The sequence below is a fragment of the Rana temporaria genome, chromosome 3 (assembly GCF_905171775.1).
Source record: "Rana temporaria chromosome 3, aRanTem1.1, whole genome shotgun sequence".
NCBI lineage: Eukaryota > Metazoa > Chordata > Amphibia > Anura > Ranidae > Rana > Rana temporaria.
Genome location: NC_053491.1, coordinates 135,321,693 through 135,347,736, shown reverse-complemented (window position 1 = coordinate 135,347,736; position 26,044 = coordinate 135,321,693). Strand labels below are relative to the sequence as shown.

At 39.6% G+C, this 26,044-nt stretch overlaps 1 protein-coding gene across 1 annotated transcript in view; it reads right to left on the bottom strand.

Moving 5' to 3' along the window:
- SEMA3C (semaphorin 3C) overlaps positions 1-26,044 on the bottom strand; it is a 206,612-nt gene that overhangs the window by 25,914 nt on the left and 154,654 nt on the right. The window contains exons 8-13 of the mRNA XM_040343452.1: positions 24,672-24,814; positions 24,113-24,227; positions 23,502-23,571; positions 18,726-18,870; positions 16,136-16,358; positions 924-1,012 (exon numbers count right to left, since the gene is read on the bottom strand). Of these exons, the coding sequence (XP_040199386.1) occupies positions 924-1,012; positions 16,136-16,358; positions 18,726-18,870; positions 23,502-23,571; positions 24,113-24,227; positions 24,672-24,814 (785 nt within the window). The remainder of the gene's footprint in view (positions 1-923; positions 1,013-16,135; positions 16,359-18,725; positions 18,871-23,501; positions 23,572-24,112; positions 24,228-24,671; positions 24,815-26,044) is intronic.

Sequence of the window (26,044 nt, the reverse complement as noted above, 5' to 3'; positions counted from 1 at the left end):
TTGACAAAGATACAAATACTTTCTCATATTGCATAAAACTTTTTAAGTGTTGTCGGACATTAAAGTGGTTGTAAACCTTCACAGTATAGTGACTGGGCTCAGATGATATACGGAGATGAAACAAATCCTCCTACATAAATTGTACCTGTTTATCTGCAGACGTGCAGAATTTATAAAGCTTGTCTAAACTGTCAGAAAAAAAGGGGGCGGGGCACTGAAATCACACTCTTCAGAGCTCAGTGAGGACAGCTCTGATAGTTGATTGGAGAGAAGGGACACGTCCCTTTCAAGCAGCACACTGAAACAGAGCTGAGGCTGTCAGTCAGCTCGAGGTCCCTCGGATGTCACCTTTTTTCTCTTTGTGTTAGAAAAACTTGTCAAAAGGAACTCATGCAGATAGCAGAAGAACAAAGCAGCAGACAGAAATTACACTTAATGTTTTGGATTGAGACAAGTACACACTGTAGAAGTATATGCTGTGTTTATAGTTCATGTCTGAAGCTAACAACCACTTAAGGGGAACTTTTTAAATTTTATATAAAGATACATCACATCACGGAAGCGGATGGTTACATCGTTGACAATGGGTACCTCATTTGGCATGCACAAAATAAATAATAATAGCATAATAAAAACAATGTAAATCAGATTTTACGGACAGCCAGCTAAGAAAAACAATGTTGTTTGCGATCCTGCAATGGCTATACACAGGGATAGCTGAATTTATCTTGTCTGACATCAGGTCTGAATATGCTCACTGAGGTCATAGTTGCAGTTTACCAAACATTACGTTATTTTGAGGCTGGTTTCTTGTAAGTAAAACACTTATTACAACACCATTTCTATAGTGTGATTTACAATGCCCAGATTGCCAGATCAAAGCTGTATGTAAACACTTTTAGAAACAGAAGCTTGTGCCAAACCTTGAAAACCTCCAGCTCTTCCAGAATCAGCTCACTGCTTGTGGAGCTATTACCAGGGAGGACCACCACTTTCTGTACTGTTCCCTTGTCTAGAAGAGAACATATTAAAGAAAAAAATTGTTTAAATCACAAAACATGTAAGTTACAATTTCAGTTATGTTTACATACTTTAAAGGCTCATAGAGGTGGGAGGTGGCAGTGTGGTTACCTACATTTGCTTTATCCATTCAATGATTGTACTATCAGCAGCAGTCCCTGTGCTGGCATGCTACTGGCCCAATACAAGGAAACAGGCAGACAATACATTATCCTTTTAAGCAATTTTTTTGCATTCAAATGTACCTCGGACTAAAAGGAATTCTACATTTTTGTTGAATGTTAAGCTGGCCACAGATGTGTAGAATTTTGAATGAAAATTCTTGGGAAAAGAATGTTCTAAGAAAGTTCATTCACTTTTTTCAATCATTAGTAGGTGTTACGGAAATATTTATACCTCACTTAAATAATTTAAAATAAGAGATTAAAACCTACATAGGTCTCCTCTCCACGTTCCCCGCGTTATCACTAGAGAGACCCACAGATTTTGAGCTTTTATGTGTAGCAGGTCCCTATGCATCTAAGCAGATTTCATCAATATATAAAATTCTACATGAAACCCCCCCTCTGACGGACTCCACGCATAACTATATGAACAAATGGTCTACTATACTAAAGTGCCCGATTTCGTTGCTGGATTGGGGGAAAATATGGGCTAATACTTCAAAGATTTCGCGCTGTGTAGTGCATGGGGAGACTGCCTTTAAAATTTTGCTATTTTGGTATAGGACCCCAGACCTACTGCATGCCCGTGACCCTACCCTCTCTAAGTTATGCTGGAGATGTGTAGGGGTCGTGGGCTCTCTTTTTCATATTTTCTGGGAATGCCCTCTCATTAGCCCTTTTTGGATAAAGATTCAAGAGCTCCTACAGTAGCTGCTATCCCATCCCGTACCCTTATCGCCTTTACATTTCATATTGGGCCTACCCCTTACGGGTCTGTCTAAGACATCACAGAAACGTGTCTTTTGTCCTTTTAGCCGCAAAGAGAGCCATCCCTAGGCTCTGGCTCTCTACTTCACCCCCTACTATTCACCAGGTTCTTTCAATTATAATAGATACACGTAGGATGGAACATTTAACTGCTAAGATTGAATATACCTTGCATTTATTTGAGAGCATTTGGAAAACGTGGGATGATTCCGAGTTCTCATCTGGTTTCCTATCTGAATCCTCTCAAGAGTCTTGATTCCCATGGTGCATATTTTATTTTATTTTATTTTATTTTACTTTATTTTTTATTCTTTCTTTCTTTGTTCTCATTTCTTGTTCTTTTATATCTTTTCTGGTAATGGCTGATTTTTTTTTGTAGTTCTGTCTGTTTTGGACTGTGGTTAGCTTACATTGCCTTGATAATTGATTATCCTGCATGTTTGTGTCAGATTGTGCCTGTATCTCCACATTGTCTAAGATTTGTCAGCTATGTATTACCAAAAGTTGAATTTACTTATACATTGTCATACAATGTATACTATTTTTGAAAATTTAGAAAATAAACAATTAAAAAAAAAAAAAAAAAACCTACATAGGTCAAACCAATGTTTGTTTTTGACTGCTGTGATGATAAAATTCAAAGGAGCAGGATGGTAATTTTTTCTCGGGCAAAGGACTTTCTAACAGTGTATGTGGTTTTTGTTCGGTAACGTTCATTTATTCCAAAATCAAATGTTAAAAGCTAACAAAATTTGTGAATGACAAACAAATGTTCTGCAAATTTTTGGTCGAAAGACTATGCCTAAGAATTTTTTCATTTGAAATTCTATCCATCTATGGCCAGCTTTAGTACTGATGTTAAAGCGGAGTTCCACGCATTTAAAATTCAGCAGCTACAAAAAGTGTAGCTGCTGACTCTTAATAATCAGACACTCACCTGTCCCATGGTCCAACGATGAGGGTGCACAAAGCCATGCTCCTTTCTCCCTTCTCTCCATGGCGCAGGCATTCTAACTGTGGGCACCTGGCTGTGGCTTTACAGTCGTGCGAGCACTGCGAATGCCGTGCTGTGCGCTGTGAATGGTTGAGCAATCTTTTGGGACCTGTGACGTGTGCTGAAGATTGCAGTGAGGGAGGGGGTGAGGTGAATTTCCTTTCGGTGCCGCTGAGTCAAATTAGGAAGTGGGAGCTGGGTGCCGTAAAAACTTGGTACCCGCTCCCCCCCCAAAAAATTACATGCCAAATGTGGCATGTCAGGGGGTCACCATCACTTAAAGCAGAAGTTCCATTTTTGGGAGTAGTTTTCTGATATTTAACTAACATGAATGTGTATAGTAACCAAACCATGTAGAATACTCCCCTGTGCCCTAAACACTTTGGCCTCTCACGATGTCATGCCTGATACAGCAGCTTCAATTAGGTTGCTTGTTATTCTGATCTCCCTATCTTATTATGTGTTATGCGGCCTATCAAATCCTTCATCTTTTCTTCTTCTATCCAACCTATCCTCTCCAAAACGATACTATAATTTGCCACTGTTACTTTTTCATTGGTAAAGTATTTCTTTAATCTTGAATTGAACTGAACAGAGCATGCTCTAGTAGTACCATCCCACCTCCAGCACACATACCGACTGATCTCACTGTATACAGTTGTGCTCATAAGTTTACATACCCTGGCAGAATTTATGATTTCTTTGCTATTTTTTAGAGAATATGCCAAAAAGCACAGAGACAAGACTCAAACCTTCTGGCACAAAGTCATTTGGAGTGATGAGACCAAAATTGAGATTTTTGGCCACAACCATAAACACTACATTTGGAGAGGAGTCAACAAGTCCTATAATGAAAGGTACAGAGGTGGATCGCTGATGTTTTGGTCAAAATTGTTGGCCAGATGAATGCAGTATGTTATCAAAAAATACAACTTAATTTACATTCATCAGCCAGGAAGCTGCGCATGGGATGTACCTGGACATTCCAATATGATAATGATCCAAAACACAAGGCCAAGTCAACCTGTCATTGGCTACAGCAGAATAAAGTGAAGGTTCTGGATTGGCCATCTCAGTCTCCTGACCTCAATATCGTTGAGTCACTCTGGGGAGATCTTAAATGTGCCATTCATGCAAGACAGCCCAAGAATTTAGAGGAACTGGAGGCTTTTTACCAAGACGAATGGACAGTTTTACCATCTGAGAAGATAAAGAGCCTCATCCACAAATACCACAAAAGACTTCAAGCTGTCATTGATATTAAAGGGGGCAATACACGATATTAAGAACTGGGGTATGTAAACCTTTGATCAGGGTCATTTGGGTAGTTTCTGTTAGCCATTATGATTTAAAAAGCGTAAACACAGTTGATTTATAACAAATGGCTTCAGCCAATCACTAACCATGAGTGAAAGAAATGTTTTTGTGTTATCATTCATATTCTCTGAAAAATGGCCAAGAAATCATAAATCCTGCCAGGGTATGTAAACTTATGAGCACAACTGTATATTGTGCCTAGCAACTATAAGGCCTCGTACACACGACCGAGTTTCTCGGCAAAAAACAGCAAGAAACTTGCTGTTTTTTTTTTTTTGCCGAGGAAACCGGTCGTGTGTATACTTTTCGACGAGGAAACTTTTTTTCCTCGACGGGAATGGGGAAATTTGGCTCGCGAGATCCTCGACAGCCTAACAAGGAACTTGACAAACAAAACGATGTGTTTCGCCCGTCGAGTTTCTCGGTCGTGTGTACGAGGCTTTACACCTACTAACAGCTCATGCCTATTAATGTTAACGTATGCAATATATTACCAACCAGTAAAACCAGTTTGCTGTTGGAGGATCAGGCACCCTTTATCCAAGGGACACCTCTAGTTGGTCTGCATGTTCCCATGAGATGTATGTCTCATGAAACATTGAAAACATAAAACCCCAGATTTTTTTCTACAAAATGATGTCTCATTTACACCAATGAAGTTCTAAGGACAGTCTGAAGTTCTGCAAGTCACTGTTTGATGCATAGTTCCTAATCTGATTTCAGGTCTGCTGTTTTCTCTTTAGCTCTTGCGCATCCAATCTCAGTTTTTTCCTGTGTCCCTGAACCCAAAAGGTCCTAAATATCACTCAGTACAGCATCCAACTCTGTCCAGCCGCAGCATATTTCAGTCATTAATAAACTTTGACATGCTGCAGGCAGCCGAGCTGGATGTTCCACCTGTGCCTAGAATTGGGACACACAGGGGCTAAATGGCATGCATGTGGCCTTAAAATCGTTTTTTTTTTTTTTGATATTCCATACAGCACTAATCAACTCATCAAAATAACATAAATTCTATAACATATACATTTACACAAAGGAAAAACATTTTTTTTTTTATATTGAACATTCCAAAAGCACAAAGCACAATCAACAACCTGCACACGACTCTGAATATGGCCCCATTCATGACCAGGCACACATTTGCAAGTATGAATAGTGCATCAAATAAAACAAATGTTGCTTTGGGGGCTGGGACTTCCTAGTCTTGCCAGCTGTGTAGTATCTATATTTTAATGCCAATGTATCTGAACCCTATTGATACTGAGTTTACACAATAACTGCAGACAAACAGAGCTGACACAGTTCATTTGGCACCAGGCTATTCAAATCAAAGCCTCCTGTAAGTTTTGGATCTATTCCCCTTGTGATTTTGGCAGCACTACACTTCTATTATATCACCATATTAGTCCACCATCTTCAAAATGTCAGAAACTGTATAAACGAAGTTAGCCTTGCTTGCTTGTGTAAAATCGGAACAGCTTATTCCAAGTGTAAAAGAAGTAGAATTTCTTCTCTTGTGATATTTTGTTATGTTAACATGCCAACTGCTACATATTTTAACAATATACTATATTTTGTTTGAGGCTCCTGTTTCACTTCAGAAATATAATTGCCATAAACTATAAGACCAGAAAACGCTGTTTATTTAGTAACTGTCCCCACCTGTGTAATTCGGTATATTTAACAGTATTTATGGATTAACACAAATCCAAAAGGTTTTGCCATTTCAGAATCTTACTACTAGATTTACTTTCTGGAAATTGGATTAGGATACTGCCTGGCTGGCAAGCTACAACATGAATACACTGCTTTCTTACTAGAAAAGACTGCTTGAACGTTCTTAATTTCTTTTATATAACAGTGTTCATATATGCCTGCCTTATGCTGAAAACACTACATGTGTTAACAGATACTAGACAGTGCAGTGATACTAGGCATACGGCATACCATTATTATGGGGGTACCCTTCAAGTCAATTTCCTTCTAGGGGCCAAAAGAAGCATACATTTATTCAAGCTCGTTGATGAGGTGTAAACAGTGTGGTTTGAAAGATTCCCGTTGCATTATTAAAGCTTGTGTATTTTAGCCTTTTATACTAATATACTCTATAGCAGATAAATCAATTATACTTTCACTGGAAGAACAGTTGGTGGTGGCTTGGAAAGTTCTGCCCCACTACAGACACACCTGGGTCTTTAGAGAGCAAGAAGCTCTCAACAAAGAATAGAACCCAACTAATGGACCCCAACAATAGGTGATAAATGTGTGGGGTATCTCCTACCTATTCTAGTAGCCCTGACTATTTTGGCATAATTGAAAGACCATCTAAAATGTATTGGTAGACATCTTTGATCATGTAATGTCCACAGGCCATGATAGGAGTTCTCAAACACTTCAAATATTTATAATATTTAGAGTCTTTCCATGACCATGATATTTTAGGAAGTTCACAGGTAGTAGTGGTGGCCATAAGACATTTCTGTATGCTCGAAGTAGCATTGTGGATACTTTGTATTTCTAGGTGACCTTGGGTCTAATGTGAATACTGGTGTTTTGAACAAAGTGCTTAGGAGTGCCTGCTATTTCCAAAGTCTTGGTTTTCAGTTCTTGTATTTGTCAAGATGGAGAAAACCTGAAAAAGTAGTACAGGTGTAGAATAAATGGTTCTATATATAGGATGCAGGTGTTACATAAACCTGGGTTAGTTTCCTAAAATCATATCTAATTTTTACCTAAAAGTCTGAGGCCTCGTACACACGACCGAACATGTCCGCTGAAACTGGTCCGCGGACCAGTTTCCGCGGACATGTCCGACCGTGTGTAGGGCCTAGCGGACATTTTTCCGGCCTAGCGGACAGGTTTCCAGCGGACAAAAGTTTCTTAGCATGCTAAGAAACTTGTCCGCTGGAAAGCTGTCCGTCGGACATGTCCGCTGGTTAGTACGTCTAACCAGCAGACCGAAATCTTGCGCATGCGTCGAATTGATTCAACGCATGCGTGGAAGCATTGCACTTCCGGGTTTGAGAACGTCGGTGTCGTCTACGTCACTGCGTTCTCTGTCCGCGGGGATTGTGGTCTGATGGTGTGTACACACATCAGACCAAAATCAGCCAGCAGACATGTCCGATGAAAACGGTCTGCGGATCGTTTTCATCGGACATGTCTGATCGTGTGTACAAGGCCTCAGAGTTAAACCCCCTATACTTCCAAAAATAAGGTTCCCTTTTACCTTGTGTTCAAAATATATATTTTTTAATAACACAATTCTTCTACTTTGCAATTCTTCTTTTTACTTTTTAGCATCAAAAGACATTATTCAGCATTTGTGTGTAAAATCGTGTGTGTTCAAGTGGCTTCTTTGGAAGAAAAGGGATCATGAAAGCTTTTGCAGAACACATAGCTTGTCATCACTTGATAAATGTAAGTGGGAATAGATGGAGTTTGTATGAAGCTCTTTTCGCTTGAACCTCTTTGTGATAGCAATTCCATAAAATTTAAACAGTATGACACAGTCTGGTTCAACACTATACTGTTATCCAATAGGAATGTTAAGCCTAGCAGTGTCCTAATGCTTTGGCACACAGTAATAAACATGCCTAGCTAGCTATAAAGCTAATGTCGCTGAAGATGGGAAATACACTCTACACATAATTCTATATCACTGTCTGCCACGGATTTACAGCAGAAAAAACTTAAAGCCTTCTGTGATTAACTGCATTATATGAAATGAGTAGCCAATACTAACATTGTTTTTATTGCGAGGAATGATAAAATTTTACTAATGTGTCTAAAATCAAAACAGTTTTTATATGTGTAAATATTTTGTATAATCTGACACCTTACTTTGCTGAGTTTATATTTGCTGCAAATGTTTATCATTGGTTAACTTAATCACCATAATATTTCTTTCCCTATTCAATAAAAGGCATTGTGGTTTATTTAATAAAACTGGAGAGTGCAAAAGCAGGCTCCCTTCTGCATAGAAACCAATCAACTTCTAACCTCAGCTTGTTCAATTAAAGGAGTTGTAAAGGAAAACATTTGTTTTTCTGAAATTACTGTTTACAGGGTATAGAGACATATAAGAGTCGGCTCTCTTTGCGGCCACTAAAGGCACGTGCGCACCGCCGCCCGCTCGTCCGTGACTCCCGTGCGGGTGCCTGGCGGGCACGATCGCCGCCGGGCACTCGCGATTGCTCATTACAGAGCGGGGACCGGGAGCTGTGTGTGTAAACAGCTCCTGGTCCTGTCAGGGGGGGAAATGCTGATCTTCTGTTCATACAATGTATGAACAGAAGATCAGTGTTTCCCCTAGTGAGTCCACCCCCCCCCCCCCGACAGTAAGAACACACCCAGGGACATACTTAACCCCTTCCCCTGCCTTAAAATAAATAAACTCAAAGTAAAAGTAAAAAGTATAATTTTTAAAGTGTTATTAAACCCAGGACCCTGCATTCACTATATCTGGTCTCCCACAGTACAGTGGAAATGCAATTACTTTAGTAAATATAAAATGATAAATAACTTTTATTATCAGCAGTTAGAGCAGTCCTATGACTTCTATCAGTGTCCAATTTCATTCTCCTCTGACCCCTGACCTGCTGTCTGGATAGTGCTGATTGGCCTTGTGCTAATGACATGCACTCTCCCAAGAAAAAAAAATCTCTCTAGCAATACACATCAAACTGAGCATGTGCAGTAAAGGGGGAGATCAGAGAAGACAGGATCAAACAGCTTTTTTTATACAATGCAAGGATTAAACCCTTAGGTTCCACGGTGACTACAACAAGCATGCATTACTGCATATACAGACTGATTTTACTGTTGTGGGTTTAGTAACACTTTAAAGCGGGGGTTCACCCTATCGACGGGAAAAAAAAAAAAAATTTTCTTTTACCCTAAAATCAGGCATTGTAGCGCGAGCTACAGTATGCCTGTCCCGAATTTTTTACCCCCGTACTCACCTTGTAGTCGTCCATCGAAGATACCGGGGAATGGGCGTGCCTATGGAGACGGAGGATGATTGACGGCCGGCTCTGGCGCGTCACGCTTCTCCGGAAATAGCCGAAATAGGCTTGGTCTTCACGACGCGTGCGCATAGCCTGTGCGCAGGCGCCGTGAAGAGCCGAGACCTACTCCGGCTGTCTTCGGGGAGAGTGACGTGCCAGGGCCGGCCATCAATCAACCTCCCTCTCCATAGGCACGCCCATTCCCCGCGGGAGCCGAAATCTACGATGGACGACTACAAGGTGAGTACGGGGTTAAAAAAATCGGGACAGGCATACTGTAGCTCGCGCTACAATGCCTGTCTCGATGGTACAATGTGTCGGGGGGGGGGGTGAACTACCGCTTTAAGTAATATTCTTTTTATCTAGCAGAGGCAGAAAGTGTGCTTTAAGTGTCAGTGAGCCAGTGAGTGTTGCTACATTACATTGTTATTATAAAAAAAACAGAGCAAGTACATGTTTATATGGCATAATTTAGCAACACTATAGGAGAGATTAACTAAAACCAGTGCAAACAGAATCTGGTGCAGCTGTGCATAGAAACCAAATCAACTTTTTTGCAGTAAAAGCTGAAATGCACAAGCTGAAAGTAGGCTCTCATTGGTTACTGAGCACAGCTGCACCAGATTATGCGTGCACCAGTTTTAGTAAATCTCCTCCTCATATGGCTTCACAAAAATATATTAGATCCAGTCCTAGACAGAATTTATCCTGCCTCATAACCCTCTGAGATGATAAAAGGGGATCCACTGTCATTTTGTATTGTTTGTAGGGAACTGATTTATCATCCAAAACAATTTTACAGTTTTTTTTAGTGATATGGGCCACCTACTGGTAAATTCTATGTCAGGGTTCACACAGTTCTCATCCAGAGTTGTACAAAGTGATTCACTCACTTCTACTAGTGTAGATGCTATGCAGTAAATGTAGTGTGTTTTTAGCATATTATGATTTATTAGATCTCTAAAGGAATGTAGCTGCCTAGATACTCTCTATAGCTATGTATCAAACTCTAAATTGTACAACAGAGCTTGGTTCTGCAGTTTACAATGTGGCAACAACAGGACAGATCAAATGTAGTATATGGCAGAACATAACAGAAATGTTCACTCTCTGATGTAATTAAAATTGTATTTCCATATGTAAATATATCCTTAAATAAACTGAAAACGTACATACCGTAAGCATATGTGTACAAGATGAACTCTGAGACAGCTACCAATCTTATTATGTTTTAAAAGGGAACACATTATCTAGTTTAAACAATAAGACAGATGTGTATAATACAACATTCAAACTCGCCACACACAGAATACTGGCCCAATATCACAATATGTGATCCCAAACTAACAAAACACAGCCTGAGATATTTTAATTACATTTCTTAAAGAGACATTCAATTCAGGAAAACCACAAAAAATGGACATTGTGTACAAGCAAAATCCTCTATTTTGAATTACAGCCAGTGCTTAGTTCCATTAGCACTTTTTATGAGAATTTACTTCTCATACCATTTTTTATTTATTTTTTACTTCTTTAAATTAATACATATCATTGTTATGGCAGCTGCTAGTTGCCATAACCCCTGTATTGTTTATTCCATTAGGCAGTTGGCTTTAAGATTAAAGTGGTCCTAGCTGCGGCAGATTCACTGCAAGATCACTTTTATAGGTGGTAGGAGAGGTGCCCCCCGCTGCTTCCCGGTCAATTCCATTTCCGGAGCCATCAGTAACCTCGGAACTGATCTGGATTTAATGTGAGGGTAATATAGCCCCCATTCAGCTCTATGCCATTGGAGGACTGGAGCAACCTCCAACGTCACGTATTATCTTCGGGCAGATAAACAGGATTTTTGAAATTAGGAATTCTGAAACAGTAGATAATTCCAAACGTTGTTCAACTGAGGTGTGGGAAATAGCAACTGGGAGGTTCAAGTGATGTTGAGACCATCCCACAACAGAGTATTTAAAGGAATCAATGCCAAAGTCAAAACTAGATGATGAAAAAGTCATAGTTATAAAGGGAACTGCCACAATTAAGGGGAGCGTAGGAGGATCATCCTGAGGCTCCTGACCAGGACAGAGAATAACAGCTAAGGGATAGCTAAATTAGATGACTTATTCTTGGGTCTAGGCTGAAGGCTACTACAGGTGACTTCGAAACCCAAATTCAATGTAGGAAAACTACCCAGGGACACAGCAAGACAAACAAACAGGTGGGGGACACTTTCATGCAGAAGGCTGTAGAAGGGTTAGAGAACCTCTGGCTTCGAGTCCTGTTGCTTGTGAGAGAAAGGTTGCAAAATTCATCCCCTAAACTGGCAGGAGCATACTCCGATCACCAGTGGCATTGCTAAAGATTGTATCAAGAGCAGGTACGAAGAGGTGACTTCCCTCGAAGAACAATTGAGTCAGATGTTCCTTGGATGTATCATCTACATTCCATCCCAGGCATGTAGCCAAAATGCTCTATGAATGTGCACAGATGTCATGAGAGAAAAAAGCTTAGATATTTGCTACATGCAATTACAGCTAAAGCACAAAGCTCAAAAACATTTGCTCCCAAAACAAAATGAAACATAGGGGTTTATTTACTAAAGCCCTGTACACACGGCCGGAAATCCCATCAGGGAAAAAACTTTGCTTTTCCTGATAGGATTCTTGGCAAACTGTTCTTGCAAAGCCGTGCATACAGACATTCCTCCAGTACCTCTGTTCTTTTGAATGGCAAGAACGCGGTGACGTCATCGACTACGACGAGCCGGCGCTTGTCACATTCAATGCCGTCGCCGCCATCTTGCTACACCCCACACTGTGCCTTGTATGCTACTATGCATGCGTCGAAGACTTATCGAGCATGCACAAGTTTACCATCGAACAGGTAAGCATACAGACGACCAGTTTTCTCGGCAGGAAACACTCTGCGGGGAAACCCGATGAGAAAATAGAGAGCAGGGTTCTCTATTTTCCTGTCGGATTCCCGGCTGTTTTCCTGAGGGGAAAACTGCTAGGGAGTATACACACGGCCGGGGTTCCCGGCCAAATGCTCTCCCGGCAGTTTTCCTGCCAGGAAAACCAGTTGTATGTACGAGTCTTGAGAGTAAAAAATCAGTCTCACTTCTGCAGAATAGCCAATCAGCTTCTAACCTCAGCTTGTTCGATTAAGCTTTGACAATAAAACCTGGAAACGGATTGGTTTCTATTCAGTAGTGAGACAGATTTTTCACTCTCCAGCTTTAGTAAATAAACCCCAAAGTGTTCTCTTTAAGTGATTCAACTTAGCATGCAACTTGCAGACATACGTCAGCAGAATGGCACGGGCAGGCAAATGGGCGTACCTGTATGTCCCTTTGAATTTGCCGCCCAGCGGCCACGCGAGTGCCTTGTGAGTGCGCCCACGGTTCCTGGGAACTCAATGTTCCTGGGCAGCCCGTGATTGTGGTCGGCAAAGGCAGAACAGGGGGATGCCTTTGTAAACAAGGCATTATCCTGTTCTGCCTAGTGACATGTCAGGGATCTACTGCTCCCTGTGATCGGAAAGCATTGATCGCTGACATGTCACTGGTAGCCCATCCCCCTAACAGTTAGAATCACTCCCTAGGACACACTTAACCCATTCAGCGCCCCCTAGTGTTTAACCCCTTCACTGCCAGTGTCATTTACACAGTAATCAATGCATTTTTATAGCACTGACCACTGTATAAATTACAATGGTCCCAAAGATATGTCAAAAGAGTCCGATGTGTCCGCCATAAAGTCACAGTCAGGATAAAAATCGCAGATCGCCGCCATTACTAGTAAAAAAATAATAATAATAAAAATGCCATAAAACTACCCCCTAATTTGTAGACGCTATAACTTTTGCACAAACCAATCAATATATGCTTATTGCGTTTTTTTTTATCAAAAATATATATATATACATTTTTAAAATTGGGATATTTATTATAGCAAAAAGGAAAAAATGATGTGTTTTTTTTCAAAATTTACGCACTTTTTTGGTTTATAGCGCAAAAAAATAAATCGTAGAGATGATCAAATAACACCAAAATAAAGCTCTAATTGTGGGGAAAAAGGGGCATCACTTTTGTTTGGGTACAGCATCGCATGGCCGCGCAATTGTCAGTTAAACCGAAGCAGTGCTGAATCGCAAAAAATGGCTCGGTCATTTGACAGCCAATTCTTCTGGGGCTAAAGTAACATAGCTTTACAAATCAAAGTCACCTCCAACACAGGGCAAAGATTAACTCTACATAATTCAAATTGGGATCTAAGCAGGGAATCTAATTGCCTGCCAGTGAAATTCAAAAAAGAGAGAACACCATCAACCTGTTTAGTAGTATGGCTGGGGAATCGTAACAGAAGTCTTTCATGTGAAGGCCCAGAACGGTCAAAGCTAGGTTCTGGGAATGGACAGGAACTCACTTACAGCCTCTGTAAGCAGACTGCACTTGCAAATAGGCACAAACAGAAAACATTTTAAATGTGAACAAGGAGGTCCTTGTGAACATAGGTGAGACCTTGGCCTAAGAAGCCTCTGAAGATGATGACCCTATAATAATAGTCGTCTCAGGTTCTGTAGTACAGGTGTTGGTTACTTCCAATGATACTGGATGAATGCTCCCAGAATGTATAAAGATGTGGAAAACAACTAGGCCCAAAGTGAGGGAAGGCCTAATGTACTCACAAACCCAAACAGCTGGTTCAAAACACTGTCACCGATGACGGTCAATGAGTTTCCTCAGCCTTAAATAGGAGTTCCATCCACTTTTGAGAGGTGGTCTTAAACAAAAGTTTTTTGGAAGTACTAAGAGTACTTCTGATCAATGGCCCAGGACGTCATGTCCTCTTCTGTGGCGAGCCCCCCCCCCCCCGCCATGTCTTCTGGGACCTGAGTGTGTTCCATAAGACAAGCTGGCCATTCACAAAGCACTGTGTGACTTGCGCATGCACAGTTGGAAACTGGCAGTGAAGCCGCAAGGCACCACTGCTGGTTTCCCTTAGTTTGAATGGCGGCGCCTGCACCCGATCCGATGGACAGATCGACCTCAGGGGGCTGACATTGTGGGCTCCCTGGACAGGTAAGTGTCCTTATTAAAAGTCAGCAGCTACAGTGTTTGTAGCTGCTGGACCACCGCTTTAAGCTTCACCGTGGTGAATCTGGCAGTGGCAAGAAATTTGAAAGGGGTCCTAATGGAACCAATTGTGAGGTATCTACTGGTGCTTCATCTGGACCAGCCTTACATGACATGTGACTGGCCTTGGTGTCCCACAGCTGTGGACCTGGAAGGCACTATTTACACCATACAAAGGAATGGAAAGCACCACAATGAAGAGCCCAATACCCAAAGGTCATACACCAGACTAGCCCTGCTAACTTTCAGTCCAGTGGGGTTTGCAGCAGTCTCAAGCAGTAGTGTGAGTTAAGTAAACAATGAAAAAAATATATATATATCAGCCGTGTATTAACAATCTTGATTTAAGTCATTAACCACTTCATGCCGTTAAGACGTACTGGTACCCAATGTCTTCTACAGGCAGCAAAAGCCCCCCCCCACCGCTGCTGTTCTAGGGTTCTTTGGTGCGATTGGGGAACCCAGAATTTCTGCGACCTGGCTATATGGCTGAACATAGAAGAAAGGCAGGTACATCCACACTCATCTATCTTCTGTGATGAATGGAGACAGAAACAATGAGCATTTTGTCACTTCTGGTCTCGGTTTGTTGTTTACAAGCTGTTACTGGCTTGTAAAGCATCTGATCAAATCGATCTTGGTTTGATCAGATGCTTTTGAGGGTACAGGAGAGACATACTTTCTCAGTAAAGGGTACCTGTCACTGCCCATGCTATCAAAAGGGATGTTGTTCATCTCTTGTAAAGCAATAAATTGATCCCAAAAAAATGAAAAGGCAAGTGTTTTTTTTAAAGCACCTACACTCCCCTGTGCTCACACGCAAATTCAAACATGTACATAGGTCCTGCACACTAATGTAAACCATATATATGAGGTATCATATATGAGGTCCTGCACAACAAATATGAGGCATAATTGCGAACGTCACAGTGACAGCAATAATTCTAGTGCCAGACCTCCTGAATAACTCCAAACTGGTAACCTGTAAAGGCTTTAAAGCATCACCTATGGAAAATTGAATGCAGTGTGCAATGTTACATGTTGCGACATGTTAAGTATCTATTTACCAATAACTTGGTTTATATATTGTATTTGTGTGCACTAAAATTCATTAAAGTATACTTCCTAATTTTCTGGCAAAGAAATGCAAATTTTAGCAAATGTCAAAATTGGCTCGGACGGCAAGAGAAAAGAATGTGATGAAAACAAAAGCCAGAAAAAAATAATTTTTTTCAGCAGAGCTGAGGTCTCTGGCGAAAAACTGTGCCATTATGGGTAGAGGCAGGGTTATACACAAGATGGCTTCAAAGTTTTTAATTTGCCAGTGTCCCAACCTACTGTAGATGGCGATATACTTCCTAAATCTTTGTGTCCCGATAAAGACATATGAATACAAAACCACTATCCATTCACTATAACCTTATTCTTTACCTATACAAATATTTCTGAAGATACTATAATTATGAACTCTCCTAAAGTAGCTTCACCACTCAAAAATGCACATATTGAGAAGAGGTTGATGTGCCATACTGCTCTGGTCTCCCTTTCATTTTAGCAGCCTGTCCAGATTTTCTTATTTTGCTAACTGCATATTTACACATAGCCAATGTTAAATATATCTTCAGCTATGGCTCAATATACACACATGTGCACACACACACGCAAACAGACTGCTCAGGCAAATAAATGTTGATGTTTAGCTGTTTAGCATTAATTGCATTTCTCTTACCTGTTCCAAGAAATAGGACATGGTACTTTCCATCTGCTGCATACACTCTGTCCACAGCTATCTTTGTGTACTTGTAGTCTGTTCCTGTCCTTACTAGAAGTGGCTTCTTATGTTCCGGATAAATGGAGTTGAACATAAGTGGATGATTTCTTATAAATGTAACAACATCATCTGGGAATTCTTTTGTTGTCAGTAAGGTTGGTGTAAATGCACCTCCAGGACACTACAAAGAAAAATACAAGTATTACATTACTGAATATATGTATTCTAGCACTCTATCCTTAAAGTAAAATTAAAGTAAAAAATTCCAGGGTTGAGTAACGAAGGGCTAGAACTGTCAATATTTTACTGCTGGATCAACTGTGAGGTCAATGGGAAAAGAAGTGTGCAGAAACCTTTACAGTCTGAGACAAACAAAACATCTCCATAGTAGAGTGGAAGCATTAGACCCTCTGACAAATGTTAATGGTGTTTACCTGTTGGGGAATCACTTCTTTGTGGTCATCAAGACAGGAAGTGAGAAAAATATTCCCCTACGGCAGTGGTCATCAGCCCTGTCCTCAGGGCCCACTAACAGGCCAGATTTTATGTATTACCTTGGGGAGATGCAGACAAGAAAAATGCAACCACTGAGCAGCAAATGATATCACCTGTGATGTATTTCAGTTATCTTGCAAACCTGGCCTGTTAGTGGGCCCTGAGGACAGGGTTGATGACCACTGCCCTACGGTAATAGGGACAGAGGCAGCAATAAAAATCTGAGGTTCTGACCCTTCCCCACAACATCTCTCTTTTGGTGTTCAAATCTATGTGTAAGCTCAAGAATAAATTTGCAAATTAGAGTTCCCTGGGTTGGGGATCCCAAAGAAATAAGCATCTATGTGAAGTGACATGTATAGACGAGGGTGCCTGTGTTGCATTTATTATGGAAGCATAACTTTTTTATTTACTGACATGTTTCCTCTAGAAGTCTACACAGATGTTTAATATGCTTAGTAAGAATGTACCTACAACTGGTTGGACACATAGGAAAAAAGATGGCAGGTGAGACGCATGCTGCAAACATCTCCACATCACTTATTTACATAGGATATACATTGGGAGTCTCCACATATTTTCCTTTGCAGGGGTTGAGGAAATCAGGAATGGTCGAACGGATACCCAAGCTCAGAAATAATATGCAGTAATGTTTTTCCCCCTTTTTCTTCAGCAGATCATAAACCATAAAAAAATAACACAAAACCACAGAGATATTCTAAGCCAAGTTTTATGCTTCTCTTTTGGCATAACCAGGCAAAGGCTGCCGTGAATGACTACGGCTGTGTGCTGTTTTTTCAGATGGTTTCTATATTCTCGAAATACGGCAATCACCCACACGTGAGTTCAATTCCATGTTTTTAAAGGGAATCTGCACAGAAAATTTATTGGGGCTTCCTTTGATGATGTCTTATGAAAATGCTAGTTCCTTAGCTATCACGTAAATCCAATGTTTCAGTACTATATGAGTCACAACTTGGAATTCTAAATAACAGTTTATTTACAGGGTAAGATCAGGGTATGAAGCCCATCTCCACTTTCAATGAAAGAGTTAATGCCCATGATAGCTTATTACAGGGTAAGATCAAGGTATGAAGCCCACCTCCACTTCCAATGATAGAGTTAATGTCCATGATAGCTTGGGTTCAAAGCAAAGGATTTTACCTGGGAAATGGGCAGCAGCCAGTGGCAGAGGATGACATGGAGAGTTATGTTGGAGGAGATGAGCAGTACAATGAAACTTTTTTGGACACATGGGGGGAAGTGTTTTGAAAAAAAAAAGAAAAAAAAGAAGTGGAGATGGGATCTGAGTGTAAGTGCTAGAGAGGGTTCAATAATTAAGGTTTACATTTAGGAGTTAAATAAGTGTTATAGCTAGGGTGAGGCAGAGGTTAAACAAGTTAAGCCTAGGTTCACATTGGAGCCATTTGTTATGCGATTTGAGAGATCAAATCGCATGACAAGTCACAGCCTATTGGCCGGCAATGGGACTGTTCCAATTGGTGCAACAACCAATTTTGCGGTGCCGTACCAATTTGCAAAAGTAGTTCTTGCGCTACTTTAGCCAATTTCAGGTGCGACTTCAATAGACATCTGTGTATGAAGCCTCACAGATGTCTATCAAGTAGCACCTGAAATCACGCTAACCTTGCTACTTTGAAATTGGGCTATTTCAAGTGAAGTAGCGCAATATCAATGTAGCATCAATGTGAACCAGGGCTTAAAGTTAAGGTTTAATGTTAGGGACAGGTGATTTTTGGGTGGCATGAGTGTTTATAGGTAAATTAACATTTGTTATCAGTGCCAAAAGACCCATGTTGAAATGTGCTTTATACTCTATATTTCCTAATAACTGAACTTCTTTTAAATTATCTCTGAATTTATATCTTATTATTTGCTTTTCTTTTTTTTCCATCTGTCATTTTTCTTCCTGATTACCAGAGGCCTAACTGACATAAATGTGTTTGAACTCCAATGAGAGAGACAAAATATTACCATAAAAAAATAAAAAAAGGACAAGAGTGGTCACATGGACAAAAAAAAAAACACTTACTGTACCAGGCCTTGGATATGGGATTCGGCCCTGATAAGGAATCAGCTGATGGTTGGGTCCTTCTTTGTGAGCAAACGGTCCATTGAACACCGTCTGAATGTCAGACATGTGATATACACATACTGCAGATCCTTTGAACACAGAGCTTAAAAAATAATAATAAAAACTGTATATAAATGGCAAGTAAAAATGCTACAATTGCTGCATCGACTGCAAGTATTTAACATTTTTGACTGATTCCAACATAGGCACCCTGCTAAATATTAAAAAAAAATAAAAAATTGCTGTTACCAATAATCAAACTGATATATATATATATATATATATATATATATATATATATATATATATATATATATATATATATATATATATATATATATATATATATATATATTTATATCAGTTTGATTATTGGTAACAGCAATTTTTTTTTGAATATATATATATATATATATATATATATATATTTATTTAAATGCTTCTAAATAATATATGCAAGCAGGTATCTACAAACCACAGTAATTTATATAGTTCATGCAATATATTTACTTGGAATCCCATATTGATTGATTTTTTGCAGATTAGACAAGTCTACATGAAAATATTGAAGAGAATGGTTGAATTGTAATTCTCATTGAACTATTCCTATGTATAATGGATTTTTTTAGAGAATACAGTTATATTCTCAAAGTCCTGATTTTGCATTGTTTAGTAAAGACAGGCATATAGGGGCAGATTCAGAAAGAGATACGACGATACGACGGTGTATCTCCTGATACGTCGTCGTATCTCTGAGTTCTACCGGTCGTATCTATGCGACTGAATCAGTTACGGATGGATATCCCTAAGATCCGCCAGGTGTAAGTGTCTTACACCATCGGATCTTAGGCTGCAATTCCAGGCCGGCCGCTAGGTGGCGTTTCGTTTTTTTTACGCGACGAATATGCAAATTAAGATTTCCGCCGATTCAGAAACGAACGACCGCCCAGCACATTTTTTTTACGTTGTTTGCGTTCGGCTTTTTCCATCGTAAAGTTACCCCTGCTATGTGCGGCGTATCCTATGTTAAGTATGGCCGTCGTTCCCGCGCCGAGTTTTGAATTTTTTATGTCGTTTGCATAAGTCATTCGCGAATACGGATGGACGTGATTTACGTTCACGTCGAAACCAATGACGTCCTAGCGACATCATTTAGAGCAATGCACGCTGGGAAATTTTAGGGACGGTGCATGCGCAGTTCGTTCGGCGCGGTGACGCGCCTGATTTAAATTTTACATGCCCCCTACCCGTGGAATATGAATTCTGCCGGGGGATTTACGATACGCCGCCGCAAGTTTACAGGCAAGGGCTTTCTGAATAAAGCACTTGCCTCAAAAACTTGCGGCGACGTAACGTAAATTAGATCCGCTCACCTATCTGAATCTGGCCCATGGTTGCACTACAGCTTTAATATAACAGCTCCACCTGAAGCCTTCTGCTTCTCATGAAACCCTCTTAAGTGATTTGAATTTTCCTGGGTGTTGGTTATAAGCTGTGCCCCAGATTTCATAAATTCTTCCATATAAATTTGTCCTTATATTTATTGTACTGCCCACGCTTTATACTCAAGAGCAATATTCATTCAACGTGACCTGTAGCATGGTTTGCCAAGGAATTTCATTCTTTCCTTCAAGCATGCCACGAAGCTTATGTCTGGACACAGTAGCTTATTTCACTTTTTCTTTAAGGTTGTTTCACTCATAGGTGAATTCCCTCTCGGATTAAATCCACATGTCTAAAGGTTTTTATAACAAAACCTGAAATTCTATCTACTGGCTGGCAACTAGGTCTCATTTCTTAACAATTCTGTCTTTACTCCATTTAAAACACTTTCTATTTACATTTGTTAAACATTGGAGGGCTGCTTTCTTAAATAAATTCTTTTTTTTTAAACAGATACTGGAAAAAGCGCTGCCTTTTCTCCAAGCAGACATTGCTTAACAAAAGTAAAAATGAACACACTGTGCTGTATTTAATCTTTTTTAGAAAGCCCACACACAGCTTGAAATGGAGTATATGTAGCTGTCATGTCATTTGCGTGTTTGATAAGACTCCTGCACAGACTTCCATATGCACTTAAAACTTAGAAGGATAAAAGAGAAAATGAAAAAAATTTTACAAACTTATTAATGAATCACTTTCCATAACATAGCTGGAAAAATGCCATGTAGCCCTTTTAATGCTCTATATCTAATGACTGATGTTTTTATACAGTCTCAGAATGGCGTTTAAGTGGATCACTTGGAAGATGTACATAAATGTATTTTTTTTTCCATCTGAAAAGCTAATTTTAAAGTGCAATTTAGAAAATTATGTTAGCATTTAAGAGGAAGCTTGTCTTCCAGGCTAATACATTATGTATTCTATACTGTAAGTACTCTGACTGCCCATTTCCTACTTTTTCTGCTTATCGCCTTAGAATAGATCACAGTGTCAACAGACTTCTGTTCAAACTGCCAAATAAAACTGGAGTGTCGGCAGCTTTTGGAATGCATCAGTATCTGCCTAAAAACATCTTAATTATAGTGGACAGATAATATATGACATTTTAGACAGTATAAGCCACCCACTGCTGAAGATGCAGAGAAACTACTAAAGCACACTATTGGGATTCATGGGAATGGGAATCATTACTGAAAACACAAAACAAACATTTTTGAATGGAAATTAGTAATTCCTCTGGTCAGATAAAGCCGATAAGTTAAGGGAAATGTACAGCCAAAGCTCGTTTGACTGTACTCCTCCTATGGATATCCTATGGATAGTTTGTTCTGCACTACTAGGACCCATTTTTAGCAGACAGCAAGCTGAAGTCTGTCTGCTGAAGTCACAGAGCTGGTCCAGGCTCGGGAAAGATCGTGACAATGGAGTCGTGATCTGCCCACATGTCTGAATCAGCACTTGGCTCAGCCTCTCAGCGAGCCGATGAGAGCCTGAGACAGCCGCTCTCACCCACTCTACAGCTCAGCCCTCCAATGAGTGAGGAGGGGGCAAAGCAAAGAGCGGTGACTGACAATCACCAGATCTCTGTTCATGGAGCCCTGAGAACCAAGCGATCAGTGGTGTTTGATCACTCAGTTCCCAGTGTTCGGGCCGGCAGGGGACAGATGCAGCATTGGCCCAATGCTGCATCCACCTAGTAAGTATTAATGCAATTGCTATTTCCATTTAATCTATTTCCTTAAAAGAAGGGGCAAGGCCTGTCCTATGTATTACATGTGAAATGCATAAAGAGAGCACCCCCACCCTCCGTATTGCTGCTAATAACTCTGTTGCCCCTTTTCTTTTTCTTTCCCATTGTTTTGCTTCATCATTCTGGTGTCTACCCGTATGAAATGACAGATCGATTATTGCATTTTTGTAATCTTATAGTTATTGGAGTATTCTGATGTTATCTTTATCTAAATGTTTGTTTTCTGCTGCATGTTTAAGTGTGTAGGGTGTTGTCCATCCTTATATTTCTTTTTCACTGGTTTAAGTTTTACTTGATTCATAGTAGAAGTGGAAAAAGGTAACATTTGATTTCAGAATTCGTGCAACCTACTATAGGAAAACATAGGTGTGGTTTACCGGTTTAGGGTATTATGTATGCATCAATACTTCATACTTATTCTTAATGAAATAATGCCCTGCAACCTATTTTCAGTAGAAATGATCAGGGCACTATAAACCCACCCACACTACTCATACTATACTCTACTGTAATCAGGAATAAGAGTAGGGACAACTGTTTCCATTCCAATTCATAATGTGGCACAAAGTGAAGGGAGGGAAGGGAACTCTGTGACACTATCTCTAAAAACAATGAGACCTAGAAAACAAACAGACCTCTCACAAACTTTAAAGTCTGTGTACAAGAAAAAGAAGTCTGGCAGCCCCTGAACAAAACCGTGAAGCAGAGCCCAAAAACAAAATATCCTGATGTTTTAGATTTGTTAAATCTATGTTTTCCAAAAAAAGGTTTGACAAAAGATTACAGGGAACTAAGGAGCAGAAGCTTCCTGCCTTCGGTCACTACTCTGACACATTCTGCTGTGTATGAAAATATAAGCTTGAGCTATTAAGCTCTGTAAACACATATTTTTATAACAAAGGAGTTAAGCAGACAGAGGAAAACATACAAAAAGGGGTTTAACACTTCACTTACTGGATGGATAAAGGACTACATAAGTTGGATATTAAGGTATAACTAAACCCTAAACTATACTTTTCCTATCCTGTTGCAAACTTCCCCTAGCAGTCGGCTTGTAGACTTTTTTTATTTCCTAAATACTTACCATTTTGGCTTTTAGAAGTCCAGCATGAAACTTAAAATTATGCCCCATAATACATACAGCAGACAAAGGCTACTTGTACAGGGATTGTGTATATTTAAATTCTCTTATAGATTTTGATGATAAATATCCAACATGTAACACAAAGAGCTGTCTATTTTCTGCCTATAAATCTACTCCTCATGGGTCATAACATACCCTTGCACCTTCCTTTCTTCTGCCTGTTTTTGCTCGCCACCATGCTCCAGCAACAATCCCTGACCCTACACATCACTCCTGACAGACCCTCTTGACTGGTTGCCTGCTTTCATAAACAACAGTGAGGATACTTTCATTCTGTTGCTTGCTACAGTATTTTTTTTTCACAATAAACCCATTAAGCCTTCAGCTAAAAAACAACATTTTCACATTGATTTCAAAAATGTTATTTTGGAAATGATCATTATTATTAGTATATTACCTTGAGGTTGTGAAAATACCGTATACCAGAGTATTCCGAGGATTGTCAGCATCCAGTAGAAAAATGTCCTCTATAATAAAAACATGAAAGTAGAATATAAAAATCTTCTAAAGAATGAACACGAAAAAGATTACACATGTCACAAACACTGGATTAAGATTATATCTAAATATTTCTGCATTCAGCTCACTCTGTAATTGAGCTCTGTATAATACAGTGTGCAAAACTCATATAGACAACAGCAAGTGTTAATACTTGGATCATGTATTGATCTCCTTTGTAAGTGTGGCCAATGATCAGTAAAACCACAAAGAAAAAATCTTTGATCCACTAGTCATAAACTCAGGACATTGGGACTTCTCTAGGCATAGTATGAAATGCTGCAAGTACAAGCCTTTATTAAGATTATTTGAAAATGTAAAGGCATTCACTAAAATCACTATCAATTCAATGGAAGCTGAGAATTCAAACCTGTTATTCCCAAGACAAAGACACAACATCATTAACATGGGAGTCACTGCGGAACAATATACATTTAAAAAATATCTGAATATGTAAAATGCTCTAAATCCATAAGGTAGAGCAGGCATTATTATTCATATTGATCCTACCCAATTCATCAAAATAGGTTTCAGTTCCATCATCATCCATCACTGAACACACAAGCCGTGCCTTTAAGAATGTCGTCCACTTATTAACAAGACTTCTTTGTCCACCAATGTCATTCTAAAAAAAAGTAAAGAAAAGAGAAATAAATGACCCCATTAGTAAAATACCCACAGACTTTATTTGTAAAAAAAGTGTAAACTATCTTTCTACAGCATCTCAACCTTCTAATCTTGTAGCTAGAGCAATAGCTACAAAGCACAATGTTGGTTTGTAGTACATATATATTACTATTACTGTACTGGCTTTCAATTTATAATTCTGATTTTCATCTAAACAGTTTTACTTATACAGTATTTATAAATATGAAATAATTAAATGCTTCAGATAGGAGGAAACAGACATTGCAAAAGAGATTTGAACTAAATAGATGTAGGAGTGCATGACCTCATTCCTGCGCTCATCAAGAACAGGAAATGCATTTAAACTGTGAAAACCAGATGTACTTAGTAGACTTTATTATAAATGTCAGGGTCTGCTATAGGAAAACACAACACAACTTACTGGGCAAACTCTTGCTATCATGGAGTGAATCTGCTTGGTGCTCCCACTGTTGTCAGTTAGTCTCTCTTTCAAAAAGAAATAAACTTTTGCATCATTTGGGTCTGATCCATCTGAAAGAAGCTGGGCATCCACAAAAATTGGCTCTAGAAGGCAAAATATTTCAAGAATTTATTGAAAATGCTACTACATCCATTGAACAAAATATTGATGCGTTAGTTTATCAAAAACAGTGTCAAATATTGCACTAGTTTTATGCTACCCTCTTTTACAATAAGAAATATTTCAAAAAATTTAGTTTTATAACTCAGATAGGTACATCATTTATATCAGTGATCATTAACATGTCCTACTATAATATAATAACTATAATAACTATCTTTATTGTTATGGTATTGTATGTGTGGCCCAAGACAGTTCATCTTCTTCCAATGTGGCCCAGAAGTCAAAACGTTGGAAACCCCTGCACTACACTGTCAAATGTTCGTGGACCATCATATCTATTGTATTCAAGCTTGATCAGAGGAAAAGGAACCCGCTGCTCTAGATGTATGTAGTAAGCCTGACTGGAACCTAACTAGGAGTGCCAGCTCTGGCCCGCCTCTGTGGAAATAGCTGAAGATAAGAAGAAAAGGCTGCACATCCAGAGGTTCCAATTGCCTTTATTTAATTACACCAATGGCACCAGCAAACAGTCACGTAGACGCGTTGTTGGACATCCCTTGATGTTCCCTGATAGTCGCCGCATTCATGTTTTTACATATCGGTATATAAATGTTAGACAGTCTGTCTCATTTTTTTTAAATCTGCTCTACATACTGAGGGATTTGGAGGATTTTTCCAGTCACTTAAACAGTGAAATCTTTTTATTAGCTGCAGTACCCTGTACAGGAAAAAATGTCTTGATAATAGATTGCAGACACATTACATGCGATGCTGCACTGAGGTGCCATTATTTTGTCTTTAATGCACTCATGCAGTGCACCTACACTGCAGCACACCACAACACATAATGCATTGGCAAAAATGGTGCATGTATATTTTTGGCACATTAGGGTGGTTTCCCATACCAAGGGTGCAGCGTAGTGTACCCACAGGGTTTGTGCGGGTACTTGATACCTGCGCTTTGCCATTGACTACTATTAAATTTTTTATTGATTTATGGCAAAGCGCAGGTAACCCGTGAGTACACTGCACTTCACCACATCAGTGTGAAAGCACCCTTAGGGTGCATGGCAGCCCATTCCTTTCAATGGTTTACCTCAACCCCATGCAAGTCAATGTACACACATGTGCATTACATGCCACAAAAATGTAAATGGCCCATCAATCTACTGTTGACTTTATTTGACACTAATCTAACACCTAGGTACAAT